The following is a 26,125-nucleotide window of genomic DNA, read 5'->3' on the forward strand; positions in this document are numbered from 1 at the left end:
CTACCTGGTAGTGGTACTGTAGGTGTCATCATCCGTTTGGTGGGCCACCATAGAGATGGATAGAGATCTCTACCTGGTAGTGGTACTGTAGGTGTCATCATCTGTTTGGTGGGCCACCATAGAGATGGATAGAGATCTCTACCTGGTAGTGGTACTGTAGGTGTCATCATCCGTTTGGTGGGCCACCATAGAGATGGATAGAGATCTCTACCTGGTAGTGGTACTGTAGGTGTCATCATCCGTTTGGTGGGCCACCATAGAGATGGATTGAGATCTTTACCTGGTAGTGGTACTGTAGGTGTCATCATCCGTTTGGTGGGCCACCATAGAGATGGATAGAGATCTCTACCTGGTAGTGGTACTGTAGGTGTCATCATCCGTTTGGTGGGCCACCATAGAGATGGATAGAGATCTCTACCTGGTAGTGGTACTGTAGGTGTCATCATCCGTTTGGTGGGCCACCATAGAGATGGATAGAGATCTCTACCTGGTAGTGGTACTGTAGGTGTCATCATCCGTTTGGTGGGCCACCATAGAGATGGATAGAGATCTCTACCTGATAGTGGTATTGTAGGTGTCATCATCCGTTTTTCTGTTTCTCAGTTTTTCACAATTCCTGACATTTAACCTTAGAAAAAATCCTTGTTTTAGGACAGTTAGGATCACCACTTTATTTTAAGAATGTGAAATGTCAGAATAATTGTAGACAGAATGATTTATTTTAGCTTTTACTTCTTTCATCACATTCCCAGTGGGTCAGAAGTTTACATACACTCAATTAGTATTTGGTAGCATTGCCTTTAAATGGTTTAACTTGGGTCAAACGTTTCGGGTAACATTCCACAAGCTTCCCACAATAAGTTGGGTGAATTTTGGCCCATTCCTCCTGACAGAGCTGGTCTAACTGAGTCAGGTTTGTAGGCCTCCGTGCTCACAAACACTTTTTCAGTTCTGCCCAAAACTTTTCTATAGAATTGAGGTCAGGGAAGTATGCTTGGGGCCATTGTCCATTTGGAAGACCCATCTGCAACCAAGCTTTAACTTCCTGACTGATGTCTTGAGATGTTGCTTCAATATATCTACATAATTCTCTTCCTCATGATGCCATTTTTTTGTGTGAAGTGCACCAGTCCCTCCTGCTTCATGGTTGGGATGGTGTTCTTCGGCTTGCAAGCCTCCCCTTTTTCCTCCAAACATAACGATGGTCATTATGGCCAAACAGTTCTATTTTTGTTTCATCAGACCAGAGGACATTTCTCCAAAAAGTACGATCTTTGTCCCCGTGTGCAGAAGCAAACCGTAGTCTGGCTTTTTTTATGGCCGTTCTGCAGCAGTGTCTTCTTCCTTGCTGAGCAGATTTTCAGGTTGTCAATGTGAGTGGTTAAAGTAGTAGAGGTATACCAGTACAAAGGGATAGGCCAAAAAGTGATATAAGTTTCAGTAAGATTAGATTTGTATAATTTATAGCAAGTCACAGAAAATTGAGGTTGTGGTGGCAGCTGTAAAGAGGTATTTGGGTGTGCGAGGCTTGACATCAGAAGATTTACAGGGTGTGTTAAGTGGTGATGTCCCATACCTTTCAGGATGATGGCATGAGGTAGGAATAAATAAATGTAATGGAGTAGGGTGGTATTCATTTTATAATGTTATAATAATTTATAATATATAATTTTGAAATTAGTGAGGGTAGTGTTAGATGGTAGGGTATTTATTTAGTACATTTGTATTTTTCAAGCAAGGGAGTTGTACTCCAGTCTAGTAGGTGGCGCTAATGCAACAAATTGGATGCCAACCGCCGTTAAACCTGATAGAAGAAGAATCAAACGATTTTTCTTTCAAAGTTCGCAGTCGTCTTGAAAGCTTGGAAGTCCGAGAGTTCCGACTTCCCAGATCCTTGATGGTTTGAAACCAGCATTATTAGGGGTGTTTTCACATATTCATTATTGATCTCTTCACAGGTGGTGAGGATTCTATACCACCTACGAAATGATTAGGAGCTTCAGGATTAGAAAATGCCTTCTAACCACTGTTCTAATATGCATCACTACCATCATTGTGTTTTATTCTGGACAGCAATCCTCCAATTCATTTGTGGATTTTATAAGAAATGCCCTTCGGCCGCTGGACGGAATCTTCTCTCCACCGCCGGACAACGACCCATGGTTTCAGAAGCGCTTCATCAGATCTATCAAACCATTTCTGACGAGAGAGAACAAGAAACTATCCGATGATGCCAGAACGTGGTGGCGGGTAGGCTAAATATATTTTTTGATTATTATATATATATTTTTAAACATGTCTTAACTAATGTAATAGGCAGAGAGCTGGCCTCGACCTTATAGTCCGAAATCCAGCGCACTATCGACTATGCCCCAAAAAGAATGCTCGAGCGGCAGAGTCGATATCCTTGTTTATCCACCCAGGGTCGTTACACTACTCCCTCCTTTCAAAGAGCGCGTCTTCGTGCTAGCTTGCGAATCAACGTCTTCTAGGAACGCACTCACTGGCCAAGCACACGCACTGTCGTGGATGCAAGGTCCGATCACTTCTGACACCAGGGTAATGAAACAGGCACGGAGCAGGCCTCGAACCCTCGACCTTCTAGCCCGAAGTCCAGCGCGCTATCGGCTGTGCCCCAAAAAGCATGCTCGAGCGGCAGAGTCGATATCCGCGTTTATTAACCCATGGTCGTTACAAAACAAAAAGCTATGACAAACATTGGATAAATAAAAGCATTTCCAGCGCAAGTCCAACACGTTCTCATTCAGTAATAGGCCTATAATTAATTAAAGTTATAGCCTATACACTGACCCTAGCAACAAATAGGAAAAATAACACGATCCCACCAGAATGGCGTGTGACGGGTAAATTATTGCTTATTCAATACTTTATTGCACTAACTTACCCCATCTCTAAAGAACAACTCCACTGAGCGCAGACATCATTTAAACCTTTTTCGTTTTGATTAACATTTCGGTTGAGCTGTCAACTAACGTGAAATCAACAAAACATTATACCATGTCATTGGATTTCGATTAAACGTTGGGTGAAGAAGACGCAATTCCCTCACATTGATTTTATGCAAGTCCGATCAATTTTCCAGTTTGATGCAAGGTCATAGACCTATGATGTGGAAACATTTATTCAACTAGTTTTTGCCCATGAGACTGATCATCTGTCACAGTAGCCTCCAATATAGATTGGCCCAGTGGTCACCAACCTTTTGGGACAAGATCAGAGTCAAAATGCATGCCGAGATCTACCGCTCTGATGTTTATTAACATGATTTAAATGTAAGCCTATGCAACAATAACCAATTAAAAACAGTACTGTGGCGATGAGGTTTGTGCAGTAAACTATAGGCCCAATACATTATCACCGCATACTGGCTTTGCTTGAATTTACCTGCCAATGAATGCATTGTTGTTCGAGACATTTATTTCAAAATTTGAGGTGGACGATATGATCACACCGGTAATAGATCTATTGTTGTATTACTTGAGGCACAGCTGAGTGAGCATGCATTTTAAATAATTAGCTTTTCATTTTACTGGGCTGATGGTGCCTACATCTGATGGTCGGTCTCAGCGGAGGGAGAGCGCAGCAGACTGAGGGTCCGTCACTCAACATCCCTCCGTTCTCCCTTTCTTCCACTGACACTGGACCAAAAAGAGACACCGTGTTACAGCTGATGGCGAAACCTGAGTCGGTCTCAGCGGAGGGTGCGCATTATTTCTGCCTCATGCACAAATTCATGTTACTCCCATGAACAGAGAAAGTGAAATATTCATTGATATTAAAAAAAGACCCAACTTGCTAAAAATACAACGCAAGCCTATAGATGCACTTCAAACTCAATCATTACTGCTGCACTGCTTGATGTAGCGTTGGTGATAAAGTGTTGAATACAAAGTGTTGACAGTGCTGAGTAAGAACTTAAACATGAACTCACTCATAAAACACCAGCTCTTTGCTGTATTCGTTGAGTGTCAATCTAGTCATGGTTTTGAAATATCACAGTATCAATTTTGCCGTAGCTTTCTTTTATGCCTGCTACGTTACTGCAGACTCGGTCATTTGAGCAATCTGATTCACCAGCATAGGCATAGTGCACTGAATTTCCTCTCCAGGCCCACGGGGGAGGCAGTTTGTACCTTCAGCACGTGACACGGTAACAGTTTGCCTACCCGGGGCGCAGAGGGAAGCTAAATTGGCTGCACCTAACAACAACAGCCCGACACGAATAATAATAAAAAAAAAAAAATAGGAACACAAGGCTTTATCGTTGGGTATTTTAAAGAAATGTTTGGAGATCGACCGGTTGGTTGGTGACCACTGGATTAGCCATTAACGTTGGTCAATGAATGTCCCAAACGCTCACTACAACTATACATTGAAATGTCCAAACATGTTCATTATTTTCTAAAGTTAAGTATCTTGTTAATACTGTTGCATGTTTTTTTTCTCTTGTTGTTTATAAGTTTAATTCAGAATGAACTTTTATTGGTTGGGTTTAGGCTATGTGAATGAGTGAGCCCTTCACTACAAGGACATTGTTTTAATGTATTGCTAATCTACCGGATAAAACAAGTTGGATGCAGAAATCCTTTCATTTGAACCATTTGTCATTCCAGTCATACTATAGAGACAATGTAAATTGTGCCTATTCCCTGTTAATTGGTTGTGAATTCTGATTGGCTGGTTAATTGAACACTTGGGATCCCTCTGACCTAATTATTGAATGAACTGGTGTGTCATTGTTTAGAGATCCTTGTGGAACAAAGGTCAGAATTTGGTTGCCTGTGTGACTGCAGCTGGTGAACCACAGTTTTAGCTGTCAGTTCAGCTTGTTTGCTTCTGTTTTTAAGCCTCTAAGTGATGTAGCAAGGCCAGCTCTTTCACACGCTGCAATACATGGGTTGTCACTGACAACGCTTATATTGTAGTCAACAATAACCTGTTTTTCTGGACAGAGACCATGTACAATCCAAACATAAGTCTCAGAATACTCAGAAATGATGCATTGCAGCAGATTTAACAGCTCAGTTCCATCTGCAGTCGCTGGGCAGGTGAACATGAAATCATTATATACAAATCACACAATATACATAATCAGATTTGACTGGTTTGGGCTGACGTTATGATTGTCATCTGAGTTGTGCTGCTTGTCCATTGTGTATTTATTTAATAATAATAAGTAATAATTGAATAATAATAATAATAATTTAATAAGTACCATCTTATCACCAGGAAATCCAGAATGACAGTAGCACAGCCAAATTCAGCGACGTGGTGGAGAAGTTGTTCCAGGTCATCCCTGATGCTGACCTCCACATGGACGCGGGCCGTGAGCGCCATGGAAGCTGTGCTGTGGTGGGGAACTCTGGGAACCTCAAGGGTTCCTACTACGGAGCCCTCATAGACTCCAGTGACGTCGTCATAAGGTAGGCCAACAGAGGGTGTTGACCGAGGGCGCACTTGTCACAAAGCCTGTTTGGGCACGCAAGCTCCGTACAGGGCAGACTGGGGGAGGGAGGGGGGGCAACCGGGCGCACGCAAGCTCCGTACAGGGCATACCAGGGGTCAGGGTGGCGAACTTGAAGATGTCACAACTTGGGGGGCAGTGGGTTCAGAACAACAAAGACAAACTGTATACAAAACAATTATAATTATACCACTGCCAAGTGGGAGGGCAAAGAGACAGGTGCTCAGGCGCAGGTAGAACCCAGTCTGTGCACGTCTGCCATCCAGGTCAGTAGAAGGGATCAGCCAATTTAATTGAGAGTTATGTCCCAATTATCCCCACCAGCTCACTGTGCACCTGTTCACTTTCCATCATTGGTTTGAAAAGAAATGACTAAATACACTGCATTCGGAAAGGATTCAGACCCCTTCCCTTTTTCCACATTTTGTTACGTTACAACCTTATTCTAAAATTGATTAAATAAAAAATCATCCTCAATCTACACACAATACCCCATAATGACAAAGTGGAAAGAGGTTTTCAATTTTTTTTGCAAATTCATATCAAATTTCCATAAGGATTCAGACCCTATGCTATGAAACTCAGAAATTGAGCTGCATCCTGTTTCCATTTATTTTTTATTTTATTTAACCAGGTAGGCAAGTTGAGAACAAGTTCTCATTTACAACTGCGACCTGGCCAAGATAAAGCAAAGCAGTGCGACACAAACAACAACACAGGGTTACACATGGAATACACAAACATACAGTCAATAACACAATAGAAAAAAAGTCTCTACAGTGTGTGCAAATGAGGTAAGGCAATAAATAGGCCATAGTGGCAAAATAATTACAATATAGCAATTAAACACTGGAGTAATAGATATGCAGAAGATGAGTGTGCAAGTAGAGATGCTGGGGTGCAAAGGAGCAAAAAAATAAATGCAGTATGGGGATGAGGTAGTTGGATGGGCTATTTGCAGATGGGCTATGTGCAGTGATCTGTGAGTTGCTCTGACAGCCGGTGCTTAAAGTTAGTGAGGGAGATATGAGTCTTCAGCTCCAGTGATTAAAAAAAACAAACAATTGCTTTGGGGGTGACCAGTGAAATATACGTGCTGGAGCGCATGCTGCTATGGTGACCAGAACCGTGACCTCCATCATTCTTAAATGGACGAAGTTTGGAACCACCAAGACTTTTCCTAGAGCTGGCTGCCCGGCCAAACTGAGGAATTGGGGGAGAAGGGTCTTGGTCAGGGAGGTGACCAAGAACCTGATGTTAACTGACAGAGCTCTAGAGTTCCTCTGGGGAGAAGGGAGAACCTTCCAGAAGGACAATGATCTCTGCAGAACCACACCAATCAGACCTTTATGGTAGTGGCCAGACGGAAGCCACTCCTCAGTGAAAGGCACATGACACCCTGCTTGGGAGTTTGCCAAAAGGCACCTAAAGGACTCTGACCATGAGACACAAGATTCTCTGATTTGATTAAACTCTTTGTCCTGAATACCAAACGTCACGCTTGGAGGAAACCTGGCACCATCCCACGGTAAAGCGTGGTGGAAGTATGCTGTGGGGATGTTATTCAGTGGCAGGGACTGGGAGACTAGTCGGGATTGAGGGAAAGATGAACAGAGCAAAGTACAGAGAGATCCTTGATGAAAACCAGCTCCAGAGCGCTTAGGACCTCAGACTGGGGTGACGGTTCACCTTCCAACAGGACAACAACCCTAAGCACACAGCCAAGACAACGCAGGAGTAGCTTCGGTACAAGTCATTGAGTGGCACTGCCAGAGCCCGGACTTGAACCTGATCAAACATGTCTGGAGAAACCTGAAAATTAGCTGTGCAGCGACACTCCCCAACCAACCTGACAGAGGTTGAAAGGATCTGCAGCGACAAATGGGGAGTAACTCCCCAAATACAGGTGTGCCAAGCTTGTAGTTATACCCATAAAACTGGAGGCTGTAATCTCTGCCAAAGGTGCTTCAACAAAGTACTGAGTGTATAGTCCAAATACCTATGTAATTGTGTTTTTTTTTAAATATAAATTTGCAACAATTTTAAACCTGCTTTTGCTTTGTCATTATTGGGAATTGTGTGTAGATTTGAGGGGGGTGGGGTGCGACGATTTAATCAATTTGAGAATAAGGCTGTAACGTAACAAAATGTGGGAATAGTCAAGGGGTCTGAATACTTTCTGTAGGCACTGTAAGATGTGGTGGAACTCCCACTAGCTAGCCCGTGCCTCCACCAATCCAACGCTTTTAGATATGTGGGAAGTAGTGAAGGAAGTCACGCTCCAGTAGAAAATAACAAACCTTCCATAGCTGCATGTGACAGTAAATAACCAACCTTGGCTTTATGCCTGTACAGACAGCACACTCCAGGTAGTCCAGTAGAAAATAACCAACCTTCCATAGCTGACCTTGTCTTTATGCCTGTACAGACAGCACACTCCAGGTAGTCCAGTAGAAAAGAACCAACCTTCCATAGCTGACCTTGTCTTTATGCCTGTACAGACAGCACACTCCAGGTAGTCCAGTAGAAAAGAACAAACCTTCCATAGCTGACCTTGTCTTTATGCCTGTACAGACAGCACACTCCAGGTAGTCCAGTAGAAAAGAACCAACCTTCCATAGCTGACCTTGTCTTTATGCCTGTACAGACAGCACACTCCAGGTAGTCCAGTAGAAAATAACAAACCTTCCATAGCTGACCTTGTCTTTATGCCTGTACAGACGGCACACTCCAGGTAGTCCAGTAGAAAAGAACCAACCTTCCATAGCTGACCTTGTCTTTATGCCTGTACAGACGGCACACTCCAGGTAGTCCAGTAGAAAAGAACCAACCTTCCATAGCTGACCTTGGCTTTATGCCTGTACAGACGGCACACTCCAGGTAGTCCAGTAGAAAAGATCCAACCTTCCATAGCTGACCTTGGCTTTATGCCTGTACAGATGGCACACTCCAGGTAGTCCAGTAGAAAAGAACCAACCTTCCATAGCTGACCTTGTCTTTATGCCTGTACAGACAGCACACTCCAGGTAGTCCAGTAGAAAATAACCAACCTTCCATAGCTGACCTTGTCTTTATGCCTGTACAGACAGCACACTCCAGGTAGTCCAGTAGAAAAGAACCAACCTTCCATAGCTGACCTTGTCTTTATGCCTGTACAGACGGCACACTCCAGGTAGTCCAGTAGAAAAGAACCAACCTTCCATAGCTGACCTTGTCTTTATGCCTGTACAGACGGCACACTCCAGGTAGTCCAGTAGAAAAGAACCAACCTTCCATAGCTGACCTTGTCTTTATGCCTGTACAGACGGCACACTCCAGGTAGTCCAGTAGAAAAGAACCAACCTTCCATAGCTGACCTTGTCTTTATGCCTGTACAGACGGCACACTCCAGGTAGTCCAGTAGAAAAGAACCAACCTTCCATAGCTGACCTTGTCTTTATGCCTGTACAGACGGCACACTCCAGGTAGTCCAGTAGAAAAGAACCAACCTTCCATAGCTGACCTTGTCTTTATGCCTGTACAGACGGCACACTCCAGGTAGTCCAGTAGAAAAGAACCAACCTTCCATAGCTGACCTTGTCTTTATGCCTGTACAGACGGCACACTCCAGGTAGTCCAGTAGAAAAGAACCAACCTTCCATAGCTGACCTTGTCTTTATGCCTGTACAGACGGCACACTCCAGGTAGTCCAGTAGAAAATAACCAACCTTCCATAGCTGACCTTGTCTTTATGCCTGTACAGACAGCACACTCCAGGTAGTCCAGTAGAAAAGAACAAACCTTCCATAGCTGACCTTGTCTTTATGCCTGTACAGACAGCACACTCCAGGTAGTCCAGTAGAAAAGAACCAACCTTCCATAGCTGACCTTGTCTTTATGCCTGTACAGACGGCACACTCCAGGTAGTCCAGTAGAAAAGAACCAACCTTCCATAGCTGACCTTGTCTTTATGCCTGTACAGACGGCACACTCCAGGTAGTCCAGTAGAAAAGAACCAACCTTCCATAGCTGACCTTGTCTTTATGCCTGTACAGACGGCACACTCCAGGTAGTCCAGTAGAAAAGAACCAACCTTCCATAGCTGACCTTGTCTTTATGCCTGTACAGACGGCACACTCCAGGTAGTCCAGTAGAAAAGAACCAACCTTCCATAGCTGACCTTGTCTTTATGCCTGTACAGACGGCACACTCCAGGTAGTCCAGTAGAAAAGAACCAACCTTCCATAGCTGACCTTGGCTTTATGCCTGTACAGACGGCACACTCCAGGTAGCAGCAGGCACCATTCCAGTTTGTTTACTGACTGCCAATCAACTTGTAGAAGCTGAAAATAAGAAATCAACTACTTTAAAGAAAGATAGTGCTGCCCGTGCCGTCGCTGTGTTTTGAATGGCGCTACCCGTACTGTCGCTGTGTTTTGAATGGCGTTACCCGTGCCGTCGCTGTGTTTTGAATGGCGCTACCCGTGCTGTCGCTGTGTTTTGAATGGCGCTACCTGTGCCGTCGCTGTGTTTTGAATGGCGCTACCTGTGCCGTCGCTGTGTTTTGAATGGTGCTACCCGTGCCGTCGCTGTGTTTTGAATGGCGCTACCTGTGCCGTCGCTGTGTTGAACGAAGAGCTTTGAAATATTGCAGTCATTGTATGGATTCCTGCTATTTACTGTGCTATCTAGAATGAACAAGGCTCCTACCTCTGGCTATGAGGAGGATGTTGGGACACGGACCACGTATCACGTCATGTACCCAGAGAGTGCAATAGATCTGGACAAAGCCACTAGGTTCCTGTTGATCCCTTTCAAGACTCTGGACCTTCAGTGGCTACCAGGCGCCATGACCACTGGGTCTAACATCACTTTGTGAGTAACAACTTATCATGGACTCTTCTGATTTAGTTAAGTGTTCATCAACACCGGTCCTACAGTCCCTGGACAAGAACACCTGATTCAACTCATTGAAGGCTTGATGATTAGTTGACAAGTTGAATCAGGTGTGTTTGTCCAGGGCTACTGGAGTTGGGGAAACCCTCTTACAACATGCATTTTCCCAAGGTAACATAGCTAGCACCTCCTAGATGAAATGAAGTCTTCTTTTATTCAACAGGTCATATTTACCACTTAGACAGAAGATAAAGGCCAACAAAGATTTGGTGAGTCACCTTGTTAATTTATTGGGGTTATTATTCATCTACACAGTCAATATCTAATGCATGATCTTTTATATTGTCTCTTAGACAGTAGGTCTGCTTGTCGTTGAGGATGTGTGTAATGGGCAGAGCCATGTTTAGATATACATTTTAAAACAAACAACTAAATATATGGTTAGGTGGTTTCCTAACAAAGGAGGCGGTGATGTCAAATGTATTTTTAATTTATTTAGTAATTTAGCACACTCTTTTCCAGAGCAACTTAGTGAGTGCATACATTTTCATAGTGATCCACTATGGGAATTGAACCCACAACCCCGGTGTTGCAAGCGCCATGCTCTACCAACTGAGCTACATTGGCATTATTATTTGCCTAGGGGTGAATGTGTCATTATGAGTCAGAGCTTGAGACGGCATCGGAATGGGAGTGTACGAACTGCATCATGGCATCCCATCTCTGACACTATCAATCTAACAAAGTGACTTCTCACATTTGATGCATCACAATATAAATTCCTCTTTTTCTATTTAAATCAGGTTGATAGACATGTAATGTGCAGTATATTTCATGCAGGTATTGGTTCTGAATCCTGTGTTCATGAAATATGTTCATGAAACCTGGCTTGACTATCAGGGCAAATACCCCTCTACTGGATTCATGGCTTTGATATTATCCCTACACATCTGTGACAAGGTAAGACCTATAGAGATCTACAGACACAACAACACCTCATGGCACAACGCGGAAGAGACTCACGCAAAAGCACAGTAGTGGATTTTATATTGTACATTTGTACTATTAGTGTTTTGTGTTGAATTATAGTTTATTTATGATGTAGGCTTTTGCGACATGATTGTTTGGACCCCAGGAGGAGTAGCTCATGCCCTGACAGGAACTAATGTGGATCCTAATAAATACTAAATATCAACATGTTCTGTTAAGAATGTGGATGGGCATGTACTTCCTCAGCAAGACACACTGTATACTAGGGAAAGGGGAATACCCAGTCAGTTGTCCAACTGAAATGTGTCTTTCGCTTTTATCCTAACCCCTCTGAATCAGAGAGATAGAGGTGTGGGGGGGCTGCCTTAATCGTCATCCACGTCTTCGGCACCCGGGGAACAGTGGGTTAACTGCCTTGTTCAGGGGCAGAGTGACAGATTTTTTTCCTTGTCAGCTCAGGGATTCGTTCCTGCAACCTTCCGGTTACTGGCCCAATGCTTCGGTTACTGGCCCAATGCTCCGGTTACTGTCCCAATGCACTAGGCTACCTGCCGCCCCACTACACACTGTATTGTGATGCACACTGTGTACTACACACGATTGCAGTGCAGGAAACCAACCCTGACACCTAATGGATTGGCATAGTTTTGACAATCTGTGGTATCGTCACATATTACTGGCCCAAATCATGTAGGCTGCATACACAATATATCCCATCGCCATAAATAAAACCTTTTGCTTAACATTATGAAACTAACTCTAAACATGTTTTTCCATTGCAGGTGAATGTGTATGGATTTGGGAAAGACAAAGCTGGGAACTGGCACCACTACTGGGAAACCTTAGTGGATAAAAATCTCCAAACTGGAATACACGATGGAAACTACGAGTACAACGTCACCATGAGGCTCTCGGAAATACACAAACTACAGCTATTTAAGGGATTTAGTTTATAATTCATAATGTCCCTTACAGCTGTATATACACTATAAAGAGCTTTTTATTAAAGCGGATTAATCAAATAGCCTGTTGTCTACATTGCACAGGGTTTACATACTCAAATCCCTTCTCCTTTTATCTGCACTACCGTTTTTGGTTTTGTGTGAACTTGAACAATTTGGGGCCAAATTTATGAACTTTGGCTTAGAACATGGTTTAACCATTGGTCTAAAATGGCTAGCTACTAGCTTTTCTCATAGGCCAACCTGGTGAAATTAGCCACGATGCTGAGGACGGTCAGCAGATAATTGTATCCAGTAACAAATTCCGTCTCGGCCAGTTTAAAATTGGCATGACCCAATGCTTTTTTTTCACTAATGCATCCTTAACAGAAGTCCCCCGGCACGTTCTGATACTCAAATTAACTGCATCACATGAAAGAATCTGTCTGGACGATTACCTCAGTGTAAGATGCCTAGTTCCTGACAATATTCACCACCTGTGATGTAAGTATGAATCTCCCGTGTTATCATTTCTGTTTCAACATGTGAATTTACATTCATTGTGGTATTGTTAAGGAAACTACAGCCATCACCTTAAAAATGAAGCCTAAGAATGAATTTCATAAAGCGCTAGGCCTACGACTTCAGCCTTCACCTACACTGCTACTAGGGCCTAATAATATCTCAGCATATGAGGCTGCATGGATGTGTACACTAGCCTACAAGTACGTTAGAGCTACAATGTTTTTATAATCCTTATCTAGCCGATCTAGCCTACCTTGTTTAACAGTGTAAATTGCCTGGTCTGGCTAGGTTCACCAAGTGTCCAGTAAAGTGAAGCTACACCAGAAATCCGCTGAGGTGAAGCCTAGCCTCCTCATGGCTTCACTACTTATGAAACCCATTCAGTAAGTGACTGACTGACTGCTCTCCTATTCTCTAACACATGCTATTGACTGACTGGCTTAGCCTATATAGACGTTCAGATCGACAATAGAGCCATCTTCATTGTCGTGGATGTGATATTTGCTGGGCTAGCTTAAATCAACACGATAGCCTATTGTCGGTTTAAATAGCTATTTAAAGCAAAATGAGGTCCAAAATGGTGTTGATATAGGCAAGCCTAGCCTCCCATAGGTTGAATGTTACACATATTCACATCAGATAGTGTCCTCCTAGCTATAACCTATTGCATATGGGACTTTAGTTTAGCCTACATTTAACATATTTATTAGGCCTACACTAATTCTAGTTCTATTGTGAATCGAAGAGGAGGTAACACGTAGTAAAGGAGCTTGGAGTCACTCCGACTGAAAGGCTATAGGATGGGCCAAAAAAATCTTACAAATATTAGTCACTACAATGAATATAGGTGAAATGACAATGTGTACACTTAATTGTATAAGGTTTTTATATGCATTTTGATCATTGGCTACTTCGTCACATTTGCTCTATTTCCCTCGAGGATCAGCAGTGAAGGGTTTACTCCTTAAAAATATTGCCCCAAATGGGATAAAAACTCACAGCCATTTATTTTTTACCTGTATTTAACAAGGCAAGTCAGTTAAAAACACATTCTTATTTTCAATGGCGGCCTAGGAACAGTGGGTTAACTGCCTTGTTCAGGGGCAGAACGACAGATTTTTACCTTGTCAGATCTGGCAGCCTATCGGTTACTAGTCCAACGCTCTAACCACGAGGCTACCTGCTGGTTACTAGTCCAACGCTCTAACCACGAGGCTACCTGCTGGTTACTAGTCCAACGCTCTAACCACGAGGCTACCTGCTGGTTACTAGTCCAACGCTCTAACCACGAGGCTACCTGCTGGTTACTAGTCCAACGCTCTAACCACGAGGCTACCTGCTGGTTACTAGTCCAACGCTCTAACCACGAGGCTACCTGCTGGTTACTAGTCCAACGCTCTAACCACGAGGCTACCTGCTGGTTACTAGTCCAACGCTCTAACCACGAGGCTACCTGCTGGTTACTAGTCCAACGCTCTAACCACGAGGCTACCTGCTGGTTACTAGTCCAACGCTCGGTTACTAGTCTAACCACGAGGCTACCTGCCGCTGACACCGTGGATCACTTTAGTGGATCACTCCACCGCTCCGGGCTAGCAGTAGTGGGTAAATTACTGGGAGGGTCATCGCCTTTTAACTTTGTATTCAGACATTGTAAGATGTTATATAATCCTCCTACTTTTTTCAGTGAAAGTAAATGGATGTGTGTTTAAATGGATGAGCAAAAAAACTTTTTCATTTAATCAGGAAACTAAAAAGATTTGACATGGGTGCTGAGATCCTCAAAAAGGTTCTACAGCTGCAACATCAAGAGCATCCTGACTGGTTGTATCACTGCCTGGTACGGCAACTGCTCGGCCTCTGACTGCAAGGCACTACAGAGGGTAGTGCATACAGCCCAGTACATCACTGGGGCTAAGCTGCCTGCCATCCAGGACCTCTACACCAGGTGGTGTCAGAGGAAGGCCCTAAAAATTGTCAAAGACCCCAGCCATCCATTAGACTGTTCTCTCTGCTTCCGCATGGCAAGCTGTATCGGAGTGCCAAGTCTAGGACAAAAAGGCTTCTCAACAGTTTTTACCCCCAAGCCATAAGACTCCTGACCAGGTAATCAAATGGCTACCCAGCCTGGTTGCATTGTGTTCCAACCCCTTCCTGCCCTCGAACAAGGCAGTTAACCCACTGTTTCTAGGCCGTCATTGAAAATAAGAATGTGTTCTTAACTGGCTTGCCTAGTTAAATAAAGGTAAACAAGTGTTTTTTTTTTATAGAGGCCTTAATGAAGGTGTTTTATTGCTCTGACATGGGTGAGCTTCTAGAGTCCTCCCAGACCGTTCTTGGCGCTGGCTCATGCAGAGGAATTTAGGACCCTGTGGTGTCAGGGCAGGTCTACCAGGTCTCAGCCTGGTAGATTCTCACAAGGCTGGAGAGAGGGTGCCATAAATCTGGACCCTTTTGTCAATCCAGGTAATTGGTTTTCGCTCCAGGAGGTGAATGTTTCCGCTTGTTTATATTGATGTGTTTATAACATGTCTATAAAGGGCTATAAGTGTAATGCCATTTATTCATATACGTATGTATATTGCATAGTTATAACCGTTTAATACTGTTTACATATTCATTACATGTTTTATTGCTATAAAACATGTAATTAATATGTAAACAGTATTAGACGGTTATAACTATGCAATATACATGTACAATAAGATTTCAAGTCATTAGGATGACCAAAAATCACAAACATCTTCAAAGGAAACTTGTGTGTCTGGTGACTATCAAGAGTACAGTGATGGGCCTCAACATCATGAACATGGAACTGGACAGCACTTTAGTATAAACCAGTTATAAGTATATAGCGTCTGAGGGCCTTCACAGCCGACCGCTCAGACTGGTGAGGGCCTTCACAGCCGACCGCTCAGACTGGTGAGGGCCTTCACAGCCGACCGCTCAGACTGGTGAGGGCCTTCACAGCCGACCGCTCAGACTGGTGAGGGCCTTCACAGCCGACCGCTCAGACTGGTGAGGGCCTTCACAGCCGACCGCTCAGACTGGTGAGGGCCTTCACAGCCGACCGCTCAGAGCATACCAGCCAACTGTTTTTACGTGGTTCTTCTAGCCGGTTTTAGTGACCAATAGTTTTTTACGTGGGCCGTCATTTCTCTGGATTTAGCGACCAGTAGTGTTTACAAGTAAATGATTTAGAAATGTACATGTGGTGGTGTTTTTGATTCCATGGGGAATAGTTAGGTCATTTCTGAACCTTATTTGGTAATACTGTAAATTTTACTATGCTACTACATGGAAGGATTTTATTTCTACTTTTCCATTGACTTTGATTAAAATAACAAACACCTGCATCAGCTAGGCTGGGACTATGCTGCACACTGGAGAGCTTCGTCACGGGAAACAGTCATGAAATATCCCCTAATTTGGCGACATATTTTAAAATGTTTACAGGCAGCTGACATGGGCAATGACCAATCACTACTTTCAAAGGACGACATTACTCGTCCATCTAGTTATTCACCCACACATGTCAAAGTCGAACCGCAGTGCTGATGTTTCTTTACTCTGAGGTCCAACCATGCTAATGCAGTGGAGTTGCCAATTCATGTTCAGTTGAGCTACGCAGGGGGCGTGGTAAGCGAGGGTCTCAATAGACTTCAATAGGAGTATGGTGGCGAGCGGCAAAACGCAAGTGGTGCGATTTGTGGTGCCCGCTCCTGTGAGCGGCGCCGCTGGCTTAGAGTTTGAGCTGCCACAAGGTGAAATGAGTTGAAGTCTTGAGAGGCCGACGCGCATGGTTGACCTATGAGCAGAGTACATCTTGTCCCACTAAGTTTTTTTTAATGACAACATTCCAGCTGACAAAAACCGTGACTGCTGGTAGACACCTTTTTTTTTCTTCTGCGGTTCAATTGTCGCTTACAGTGTGTAAGTGCCTTTATCGCGGAGTGATCCTTCATGTCGAAGCCACTCGGCAGAGGCGGAGAAGTGGTGAACTCTGATTTGCGGAGTGCGGGCACAGGTCACGTCAACATGGATATCTAATAGGTACGCATTCTCAGGAATTTCAATTATGACGGGTGTTTTCGCATGTTTTTATGTTAAATGTTTATTAGGCTAGACTTCTGACATGTTGAAATATATTAAGCATTGGCCATTATAACTATGGAGAAATATTGTTTGTGAAGGGAAGTATTAATTTTAAAGATGCACTCTCAAACGTTTGTATAATTTCAGACAGTTTTGAAAGTGGTGCTCATGAGCCAAAAGTGGTCCCCATTTTTTTGTTGTGTGTACTAAGTAATTTTATTTTTTACAAAATGTGTGATATCATACAATCAAATCCCTGCAAAATATTACGAGTTTGTTGTGCTTAAGATCACGGACTGCATCTTTAATTTATGAAATTGTGATTTGAGGTGCATTTTGGATTATTCCGATGTTGGTGGCTGTGTGTTTTAATATCAATCGTCATCTCCATAATTTTCTAAATGTGTTAAATTAAATCTCTGGTAGACATAAAATGCATTACATCCAATGTTAGTCTGCTACAGTATAGTGTCAGTTACATATGGGTGCATGCGTACGTACACCCATACCTGAGTCAGTTACATATGGGTGCATGCGTACGTACACCCATACCTGAGTCAGTTACATATGGGTGCATGCGTGCGCACACCCATACCTGAGTCAGTTACATATGGGTGCATGCGTGCGCACACCCATACCTGAGTCTCCCCTTTAATAATCTTCATTCTGCAACTTGACTCAGTCAGTGTTTACTGTGTTTGTTTGATTTTTTATGGATACAAAATAAACTGAAATATCACATTTACATAAGAATTCAGACCCTTTACTCAGTACTTTGTTGATGGACTTTTGGCAGAGATTACAGCCTCAAGTCTTCTTGGGTATGACGCTACAGGCTTGGCGCACCTATATTTGGAGAGTTTCTTCTCTCAAGCTCTGTCAGGTTGGATGGGGAGTGTCGCTGCACAGCTATTTTCAGGTCTTTCCAGAGATGTTAGATCGGGTTCAAATCCGGTCTCTGGCTGGGCCACTCAAGGACATTCAGAGACTTGTCCCGAAGCCACACCTGTGTTGTCTTGGCCGTGTGCTAATTAAATAAATACAAATTATAAACTTTGGGTCGTTGTCCTGTTGGAAGGGGAACCTTTACCCCAGTCTGAGGTCCTGGGCGCTCTGGAGCAGGATTTCATCAAGGATCTCTCTGTACTTTGCTCCGTTTGTCTTTCCCTCGATCCTGACTAGTCTCCCAGTCCCTGCCGCTGAACAACATCCTCATAGCATGATGCTTTCACCACTATACTTCACTGTAGGGATGGTACCATGATTCCTCCAGACATAATGCTTGGTATTCAGGCTAAAGGGTTTAATCTTGGTTTCATCAGATAATCTTGTTTCTCATGGTCTGAGAGTCCTTTAGGTGTCTTTTGGCAAACTCCAAGCGGGCTGTCATGCACTTTTACTGAGGAATGGCTTCCGTCTGTCAACTCTGCCCTAAAGGTCTGATTGGTGGAGTGATACAGAGATAGTTGTACTTCTGGAAGGTTCATGCATCTTCAGAGGAGCTCTGGAGCTCTGTCAGTGACCATTGGGGTCTTGTTCACCTCCCTGACCAAGGCCCTTCTCCCCCAATTCCTCAGTTTGGCCGTGCAGCCAGCTCTAGAAGTCTTTTCCAAACTTCTTCCATTTAATAATGATGGCGGCCACTGTGTTCTTGGGGACCTTCAATTCTGCCGAAAAAATGTTGGCACCCTTCCCCAGATCTGTGCCTTGGCACAATCTTGTCTCGGAGCTCTACAGAGAATTCCTTTGACCTCATGGCTTGATTTTTCAACTTCCCCCCCCCCCCCCCCCCCCCCCCCCCGACATGCACTGTCAACTGAGACCTTTTTATATAGATCGGTGTGGTGCCTTTCCAAATCATGTTGAATCAATTGAATTTACCACAGTTGGACTCCCAAGTTATTGATCATCCTTGATGTTTCTATGGAAACAGGATGCACCTGAGCTAAATTGAGTCTCATAGCAAAGGGTGTGAATACTTGTATTTCTGTTTTTATTTTTACGTTTGCAAAAAATTCTTAACCTGTTTTCACTTTGTGTGGTTTATTTCATCCATTTTAGAATAGGAGTGCAACAACATATGGAAAAAGCCAAGGGGTCTGAATGCACTGCATATATTAGTTTATTTATTTAGAGGAGACAAACTAAGATGCATACACAACATACACCCCGACACAATGTATGTTGTAGGAACATGCACAATTTATGGGAGACAATTTCATTCAGACGTTCATAATCTGGAATTATTGCACATCAATAGGAGAATGTCATTGATGTTTCTGTAAATATTGGGGTATCTAAGAACATGGATAATCCGTTTTTAGTGCTATCTGCTTCCCCCTGCAGGATCGGACCTCAAACTCGGTCCTAGTCAGAGCCCTTGCCCAAAGATGGAAGCTGCCTATTTGTGAAAGCGACAATTCCATTCCTGCTTCCAATGTGTAAGAAGAACTCTTTTGGCAGGTGTAACGATCAGCTAGTGAGAGGAGGCTGGACTCTGCCCAACATTCTACATTTACTCAGTGTTTGAGAGAACATGTTAATAAAGAATTCCAGAACACTGTGAATTCTCAGAGACCGATGCTGAGAGACTCACCCTGCACCTCACTGAGTGGAGTTTTTCATGGTGTACTAGTCATTGACTTCCACTACTGAGCCTTATCTACTGCTCGGTCAGTCTCTCCCCCTCTGGGCGATCAGGTTGTGTATAAGTGAAGTGTGTTTGTCTACAGGGAATGTTGGTAGAAGACTCCGGTGTAGGGTAGACCTGCTTGCTAGTTTGCTTCAAAAGTGTCTGCTAAATGACATGTAAATTCACCTGAATGTTCCTGCAGGTAGAACCCGATCATAGGACAATTTAAACTTCTTGGGCATTGATACCCTAGTTACACTGGGCCATTTTTCCTCCTGAGTGTTTGTTTTTGATTCAAAATATATATATCATATTTGGTTTTAATGTTTATTGTGTAGCTAATGTATTGAATATATGGTTTACTGGATGTGCAGTGTTTGGAACTTTCCATAACATTTTTGGTAACGTGAATCATTTCTGTGCCAATATACAACTTTAGTCCGTCCCCTCGCCCATACCCGGGCTTGAACCAGGGACCCTCTGCACACATCAACAACTGACACCCACGAAGCATCATTACCCATCTCTCCACAAAAGCTGCTGCCCTTGCAGAGCAAGGGGAACCACTACTTCAAGGTCTCAGCAAGTGATGTCACCGATTGAAACGCTATTAGCGCGCACCACCGTTAACTAGCTAGCCTTTTCACATCCGTTACACCAACAGGTAACATACTAGGAGCTACTTTAGAGTTACTATGTACGATGTGCATACAGTCTATTTATGTTCGAAAGGAGACTGGTATCTAAAGAAATGTCGTCTTAAGGCAAGGAGAAAAACATGTTAATAGCTACTGAAGAATAAACACTGCAACAGCTAGAGTTTAGTCTTCTCTCATCCCTGTTGTCTGTGTCATTTTGTCAAGGCATATGATTCATGTGTTAGACTACACATAGAAAAAAGGGTTATTTGGCTTTCCCCAATAGGAGAACCCTTTTTGGCTATCCATACATTTAAAAATAGAAAATGTTGCTGTTTAGTTTATATGGAATTTGAAATTATTTTTTACCTTTGATACTTATGTATATTTAAAAACGAATACTTGAGTCATTTTCTATTAAGGTACCTTTACTTTGAGAGTGAGAGACTCTCCCCTATTTGACATTGATAACAGCATCACTGTGAAACTATCCATTCTTCTGCCCCTGCACTAATAATGATAAACTCAGACCTGTTGGTCATTACCTCGGTCAATCACCAACTAACTAGCTGTTCATTGCCTAACTTTTGTTAACCCCTAAAAAGGACAACTGGGTATTTTCTAGAAAGTAAAGCTTAGGGAAGCACTTTGCTAAATATAACACGTTCACATGCGTTTCCTGTTGTTTCAAATTGTCATTTTTATCTGCTCTGCAGTGATACACATTATTGTAGAAATCAAACACAGATTAATCCACAAAGACCAGGGAGGTTTTCCAATGCCTGGCAAAGAAAGGCACCTAAAAATGTAAAAACCACTGACTTTCAATATCCCTTTGAGCATGGTGAAGTTATTAATTACACTGTGGGTGGTGAATCAATGCACCCAGTCTTTACAAAGATACAGGACTCGTTTGCTGCAGAGGAAGGAAACAGCTCAGGGATTTCCCTGGGAGGCCAATGGTGACTTTAAAACAGTTGCAGATTTTAATGGCTGTGATAGGAGAAAACTGAGGATGGATCAACAACATTGTGGTTACTCCACAATACTAACCTAAATGACAAAGTGAAAAGAAGGAAGTCTGTACAGAATACAAATATTCCAAAACATGCATGCTGTTTGCAACAAGGCACTAAAGTAAATCTGCCAATACTTTGTCCTGAATACAAAGTGTTATGTATTTGGTCTGTACCCGCTTTAAGTTAGTTTTAACAGTGGCCAAGTAGGATACTGTGGCTATTTGATCATAATGTACCATCAAAAACTGGAGAAAATGCATCCCATAACATTTTAACATGGCTGAACGATATATCTTTTTCCAACTGTAGCAAGCAATGTGTGGTGCTCAATGTAGTCCTGCATTCCATCCAACTTTTGGGGGAAAAAACATGCAGGGTGTCACGACTCCCGCTGAAGTTGGCTCCCCTGCCTGTTCGGGCGGTGCTCGGCGGTCGTCGTCACCGGCCTACTAGCCGCCACCGATCCCTTTTTCTGTTTGTTTTGTCTTATTAGTTGCTCCTGTGTCTAATTGTGTTTTTCTGATGTGCTTCCTTATTTAAGGCTAGTGAAACCGCTCCTGTTTTGCGCGGTATTGATTTTGTGTTACGTGTTGTTGTCGTTGGGTGTGTTCGTGCTCCAAACCGTGTACCCGGTGTTTTGGGCATTGGATTTTGGTGCCATATTAAAGTGCACTTTTACCTGTGAAACTCTCTGCGCCTGATTCTACCTCACACACTCAGTCCCTCGTGACACGGGGCTTGACATTAACCTGTTTATCCACTTGTCCTTCGGATAGGGAAGTGACTGAAAATATTGTGGCGTACCATACCGGAAACCACTTTACAAAATAAGGTGCATTATTATTCCCACAATAGTATTACAGAGAATCAGATACATTATGCTACCCTCTGCCTATTGGCTACTCATCTTATTCAAGCCTGTCTCAAAATACAACACTGCCCCTTTAAGACAATAAAAAGCCCTTTGACCTGACTGGCTTTTCAAATATGTCTCTCAAAGCACGTTTTATGCTCTTGTAGGAAACATTCACTCCCCCATTTGCAGACTACAAATGATCTATAACGGGGCTAATAACTCACTAACTAGCAAAGGATAGAAACAAAATGTGCACACGTGGATACATGCAGTTCTCCCTTTGATCTCAAAACAAGCACATTTACTCAAGACCGATCATGCTGGAAATACAGTCCAATTCAAAGTAAATGTCACAGATCCATATATGGAAATGGTCTATTTGCATATAGGCCTACTGCAGCTCTTTTTGGTATGCTCACTGGTCTGTGTAGTCTGTCTAGTGTACTGGCTGAGTCATGCAAAATAGAATCCTAGTCCGAAGCGCTCTGCCTACAACATAGACACATACAACACATTGCATAGTTCTTCTTGTTTAGGTATGTTGCGTTGAAAGTGGCTAATGCTGCTGTTGATTCGATCACAATTGCCAAAGTAAAGGGAAACGTTGCTCGTGTTAACTAACGGAAAACTCTCGAAAGTGAATGAAGTTCAATCTCGTGCTTCTTTCCGTGGGCTGATATTTCTTCTGTGAGGCAGTCTCAGGCTACTGCGCAGGCACGCAGTTTAGAGGGAATATTTCTGAGTACCACTCTAAACATTTTCAAGCATTTTGGTTGCTGCAACATGTTATGGGTATGCTTGTCATTGGCAAGGACTAGGGAGGTTATTTTTATATAAAAAAAAGTAACGGAATGGAGCTAAGCACAGGCAAAATCCTAGAGGAAAACCTGGTTCAGTCTGCTTTCCACCAGACACTTGGAGACAAATTCAACTTTCAGCAGGACAATAACCTAAAATACAAGGCCAAATATCCACTGGAGTTGTTTACCAAGATGACATTGAATGTTCCCGAGTGGCTTATTTACATTTTTGGCATGAATATCTATGACAAGACTTGAAAATGGCTGTCTAGCAATGATCAACAACCAACTTGACAGAGTTTGAAGAATAATGGGCAAATATTGAACAATCCTGGTGTGAAAAGCTTTTAGAGTCTTACCCAGAGAGACTGACAGTTGTAATCGTTGCCATAGGTGATTGTATTGACTCGGGGTGTTGAAGCTAAACAACACAGTGTTTTATTTTCCATTTAATAACATGTTTTCTATTTTTCTTCCACTTTGAAATTACAGTATTTTGTTTAAATCGTTGACTAAAAAATGACGATTAAGTCCATTCGAGACAGTATGCACATTCGTGAGGCTAGCATCTCCATTGAACACAGGTGGTGGATGTCAACACCCCTCATCGAATATTTTAAAAAGTGTTCAAATAACAATATGTATCCACCAATCCAAAGAGGGGAATAGGCCGTTCCGCTCTGTGGACAATGAATCCCATTGTTAGGGCGAAGACACAAGTATCTTGTCATTATATCCAGTATCTCCCCCCACACACACACACAGTGGAACACACGCGGATGAAAGTTTGGGGAAGGGATTTTTCACGTGGGCGTAGGATCTCGACTGTAGTTTGAGGTTATTGATTCTAGCAGATAAGTTATGGAGAATTTATATCATTAACACATTTCTCACTTAAAGTACATAATACGTGGAGCTTTACCAGAGACGGAAGAGGAAGTGAGACACCCCACTCGCTGTTTTTATTCTGGTTCAAGGAAAGTCAATGAACTAACTAGATCAGACCCAGCTGCTATTGCATTGGTGTCTATGGAAGACTACACCATTAAAAGTAGACTTGAACTGACCATTATTTTCAATGGGAAATGGCCTGAGTGAACTATCTTCATTTATCCACCATATTTGACTTTACTTATGTGATGTGATGTTGTCCCAGTGCTCTGCTGGTGAGGACTTTTGCCTAGTTTGAAGGCTCTCTGTCTTAGAAGCCAGCTTCAATGTATCGGCCATTCAGTTTGCTATTTTTGTCAGTTACTTCTATACAATTGTGTGTGTGTTTCACGGTGACGGGCATTGAAGGAGTGTCTCATACAAAACGCTGATAAAGTTGAGGCAACACAACAATAGATACAACACATTAGACATATTTTATTCTAGATGTGTTAGAGTTGATTTATACCTCATCCACATGGGTTGGACACTGACATTCATGAATAAACAAAAGGGATTTCATTGACAACAAAAAAACATTTGAAAATGATTAATTTGCACATAGAAGCACTAAACACCAATGGTCCGATCCTCATTAGATCATGTAACATTACATGGTAGCCCGCCATTTTGTTGAAATCCTGAATAAGTCGTTCTTCAACAGCTCAGAACAGGTGCATGTTGCGGGTGGAGAATAGTTCTATGCATATCCTTTCTTCAAAGGCTATTTGTTGTGGTGCAAAGCATGTCAGAAAACCCATTTGTATTTGTCTCGTAGGCTAAACACATTTGCCATGTCTCTAGAAGAACAGGATAATGCCACAATCCTTGTGGGGAATACTGGAAAATCACAATATTACACTTGGTTATGTATAAAAAGATACTTGACTATTTACAAAATTCAAGTTTGTATTTCTACAAAGTAAAAGTGCATCAAAATTATGAATTTATTCCATGTATTTTCCTCCAACGGAGATACTGTATGAGAGGAGAGGGGAAGGAACGTGGGATCTCCAAAACAGAAGGTCTTTTCTTGGGACTTACAAAAAAAACTGTTCTCTGGAAACAAAAGCACCAGAGAGTTTCTTGAATGTTGACAATTGTTGTCCTGGTGTCTTGGAGATGTTCAGTTCACAATACCATTCTCTAAAAGTCACTTGGGTAGAGTCACATCTACTGGCACATGCCGCCAACTTCTTTGTCTTTGTGTTTCTCTCCAGAAGTATGTACTGTACATGTCAGCACAGTCGTCCATAGTAAGCCAATATTGCCGCCTGCAGTTGGCACAGCACCTTGAGGTTTCTTCTTGTACAGTGTACAGTTATCTCAAAACAAAGCCTACCAAGGTGAATCAAATTTAAGCTGCTTGCCTCAGAATCATTGTCTGACTATAACTGCAGCCTTTTCTAAGTTAGTCATTATTACACCAATAGGAATGGACTCATCAACCAAAATATCTCTCCATCACTCTTCAATGTGGTCAGGAGGAAGGGTGCCATTGCCTAGATACAGGGTAGAGGTCAGAGGTGGGTAACCAGGGGCAGTGTGGGTGGAGGTTAGAGGTGGGTAACCATGGGGAAGGGTGTCTAGATACAGGGTAGAGGTTAGAGGTGGGTAACCAGGGGCAGTGTGGGTGGAGGTTAGAGGTGGGTAACCATGGGGAAGGGTGTCTAGATACAGGGTAGAGGTTAGAGGTGGGTAACCAGGGGCAGTGTGGGTGGAGGTTAGAGGTGGGTAACCAGGGGCAGTGTGGGTGGAGGTTAGAGGTGGGTAACCATGGGGAAGGGTGTCTAGCTAAAGGGTAGAGGTCAGAGGTGGGTAACCAGGGGGAAAGGTGTCTAGCTAAAGGGTAGAGGTCAGAGGTGGGTAACCAGGGGTAGTGTGGGTGGAGGTTAGAGGTGGGTAACCATGGGGAAGGGTGTCTAGCTAAAGGGTAGAGGTCATATGTGGGTAACCAGGGGGAAAGGTGTCTAGCTAAAGGGTAGAGATCAGAGGTGGGTATGGGTAACCAGGCACCGAGGAGGGTCCAGTAGTCTCAGCAGTACAGTGGAGGGCAGGGCATTATGGTTGGTAGTGCTAACGTCTCATGGGTCATACAGGTACAGTTGGTCATCCAGTGCACTGAGCAGGTCTTGATCTGACGGTCTCATCTTGCAGAGCCTTCTGGACTGTACCGCTGTAGTGTCGGGGGGATGGGACAGTCCCTGAGTGTTGGTTCCCCTGTGTGTGTGATGGCTGGTCCCTCGCCTGCGTTAGTTACCGCTCCTCTGCCACCTTTCCATTGGTCTCCTGCTCATCCTCTTCTCTCCTCTTCTGCCTCTGGAAGAAGCCAAGCTTGG

At 43.2% G+C, this 26,125-nt stretch overlaps 2 protein-coding genes and 1 long non-coding RNA gene across 5 annotated transcripts in view; 2 read left to right on the forward strand and 1 right to left on the reverse strand.

The window, feature by feature from the left end:
• Positions 1-1,862: 1,862 nt before the first annotated feature.
• st3gal-i (alpha2,3-sialyltransferase) lies at positions 1,863-12,372 on the forward strand. 2 transcript variants are annotated; one of them, NM_001124401.1, is given in 6 exon segments: positions 1,863-2,250; positions 5,251-5,444; positions 10,157-10,339; positions 10,584-10,629; positions 11,201-11,320; positions 12,133-12,372. In NM_001124401.1, coding segments are annotated over 6 exon segments (981 nt in total). In that variant the 5' UTR covers positions 1,863-1,986; the 3' UTR covers positions 12,307-12,372.
• Positions 12,373-12,375: 3 nt separating this feature from the next.
• On the forward strand, positions 12,376-17,656 carry LOC118964960. 2 transcript variants are annotated; one of them, XR_005052275.1, is made up of 3 exons: positions 12,376-12,795; positions 13,105-13,199; positions 15,087-17,656. It is a non-coding gene; the product is annotated as an uncharacterized LOC118964960 (long non-coding RNA). The 2 variants fall into 2 exon arrangements; XR_005052274.1 differs by having other exon boundaries at positions 12,376-13,199.
• An 8,351-nt stretch (positions 17,657-26,007) lies between these two features.
• Positions 26,008-26,125, reverse strand: part of LOC110526751 (integrin alpha-11-like) — an 87,225-nt gene continuing 87,107 nt past the window's right edge. Inside the window, exon 29 of the mRNA XM_036981392.1 lies at positions 26,008-26,120. Within this exon, the coding sequence (XP_036837287.1) occupies positions 26,043-26,120 (78 nt within the window). The 3' untranslated portion in view covers positions 26,008-26,042. The remainder of the gene's footprint in view (positions 26,121-26,125) is intronic.

Source organism: Oncorhynchus mykiss, chromosome 6 (genome assembly GCF_013265735.2).
Source record: "Oncorhynchus mykiss isolate Arlee chromosome 6, USDA_OmykA_1.1, whole genome shotgun sequence".
NCBI lineage: Eukaryota > Metazoa > Chordata > Actinopteri > Salmoniformes > Salmonidae > Oncorhynchus > Oncorhynchus mykiss.

Bases quoted from the DNA above. Each gene is read 5' to 3' on its own strand.
- st3gal-i (XM_036979107.1), top strand. From the start codon at position 5,016: ATGATGCATTGCAGCAGATTTAACAGCTCAGTTCCATCTGCAGTCGCT. The intron at 5,445-10,156 runs GTAGGCCAACAG...TGTGCTATCTAG, and splicing joins TCCAGTGACGTCGTCATAAG to AATGAACAAGGCTCCTACCT. The intron at 10,340-10,583 runs GTGAGTAACAAC...TTTATTCAACAG, and splicing joins ACTGGGTCTAACATCACTTT to GTCATATTTACCACTTAGAC.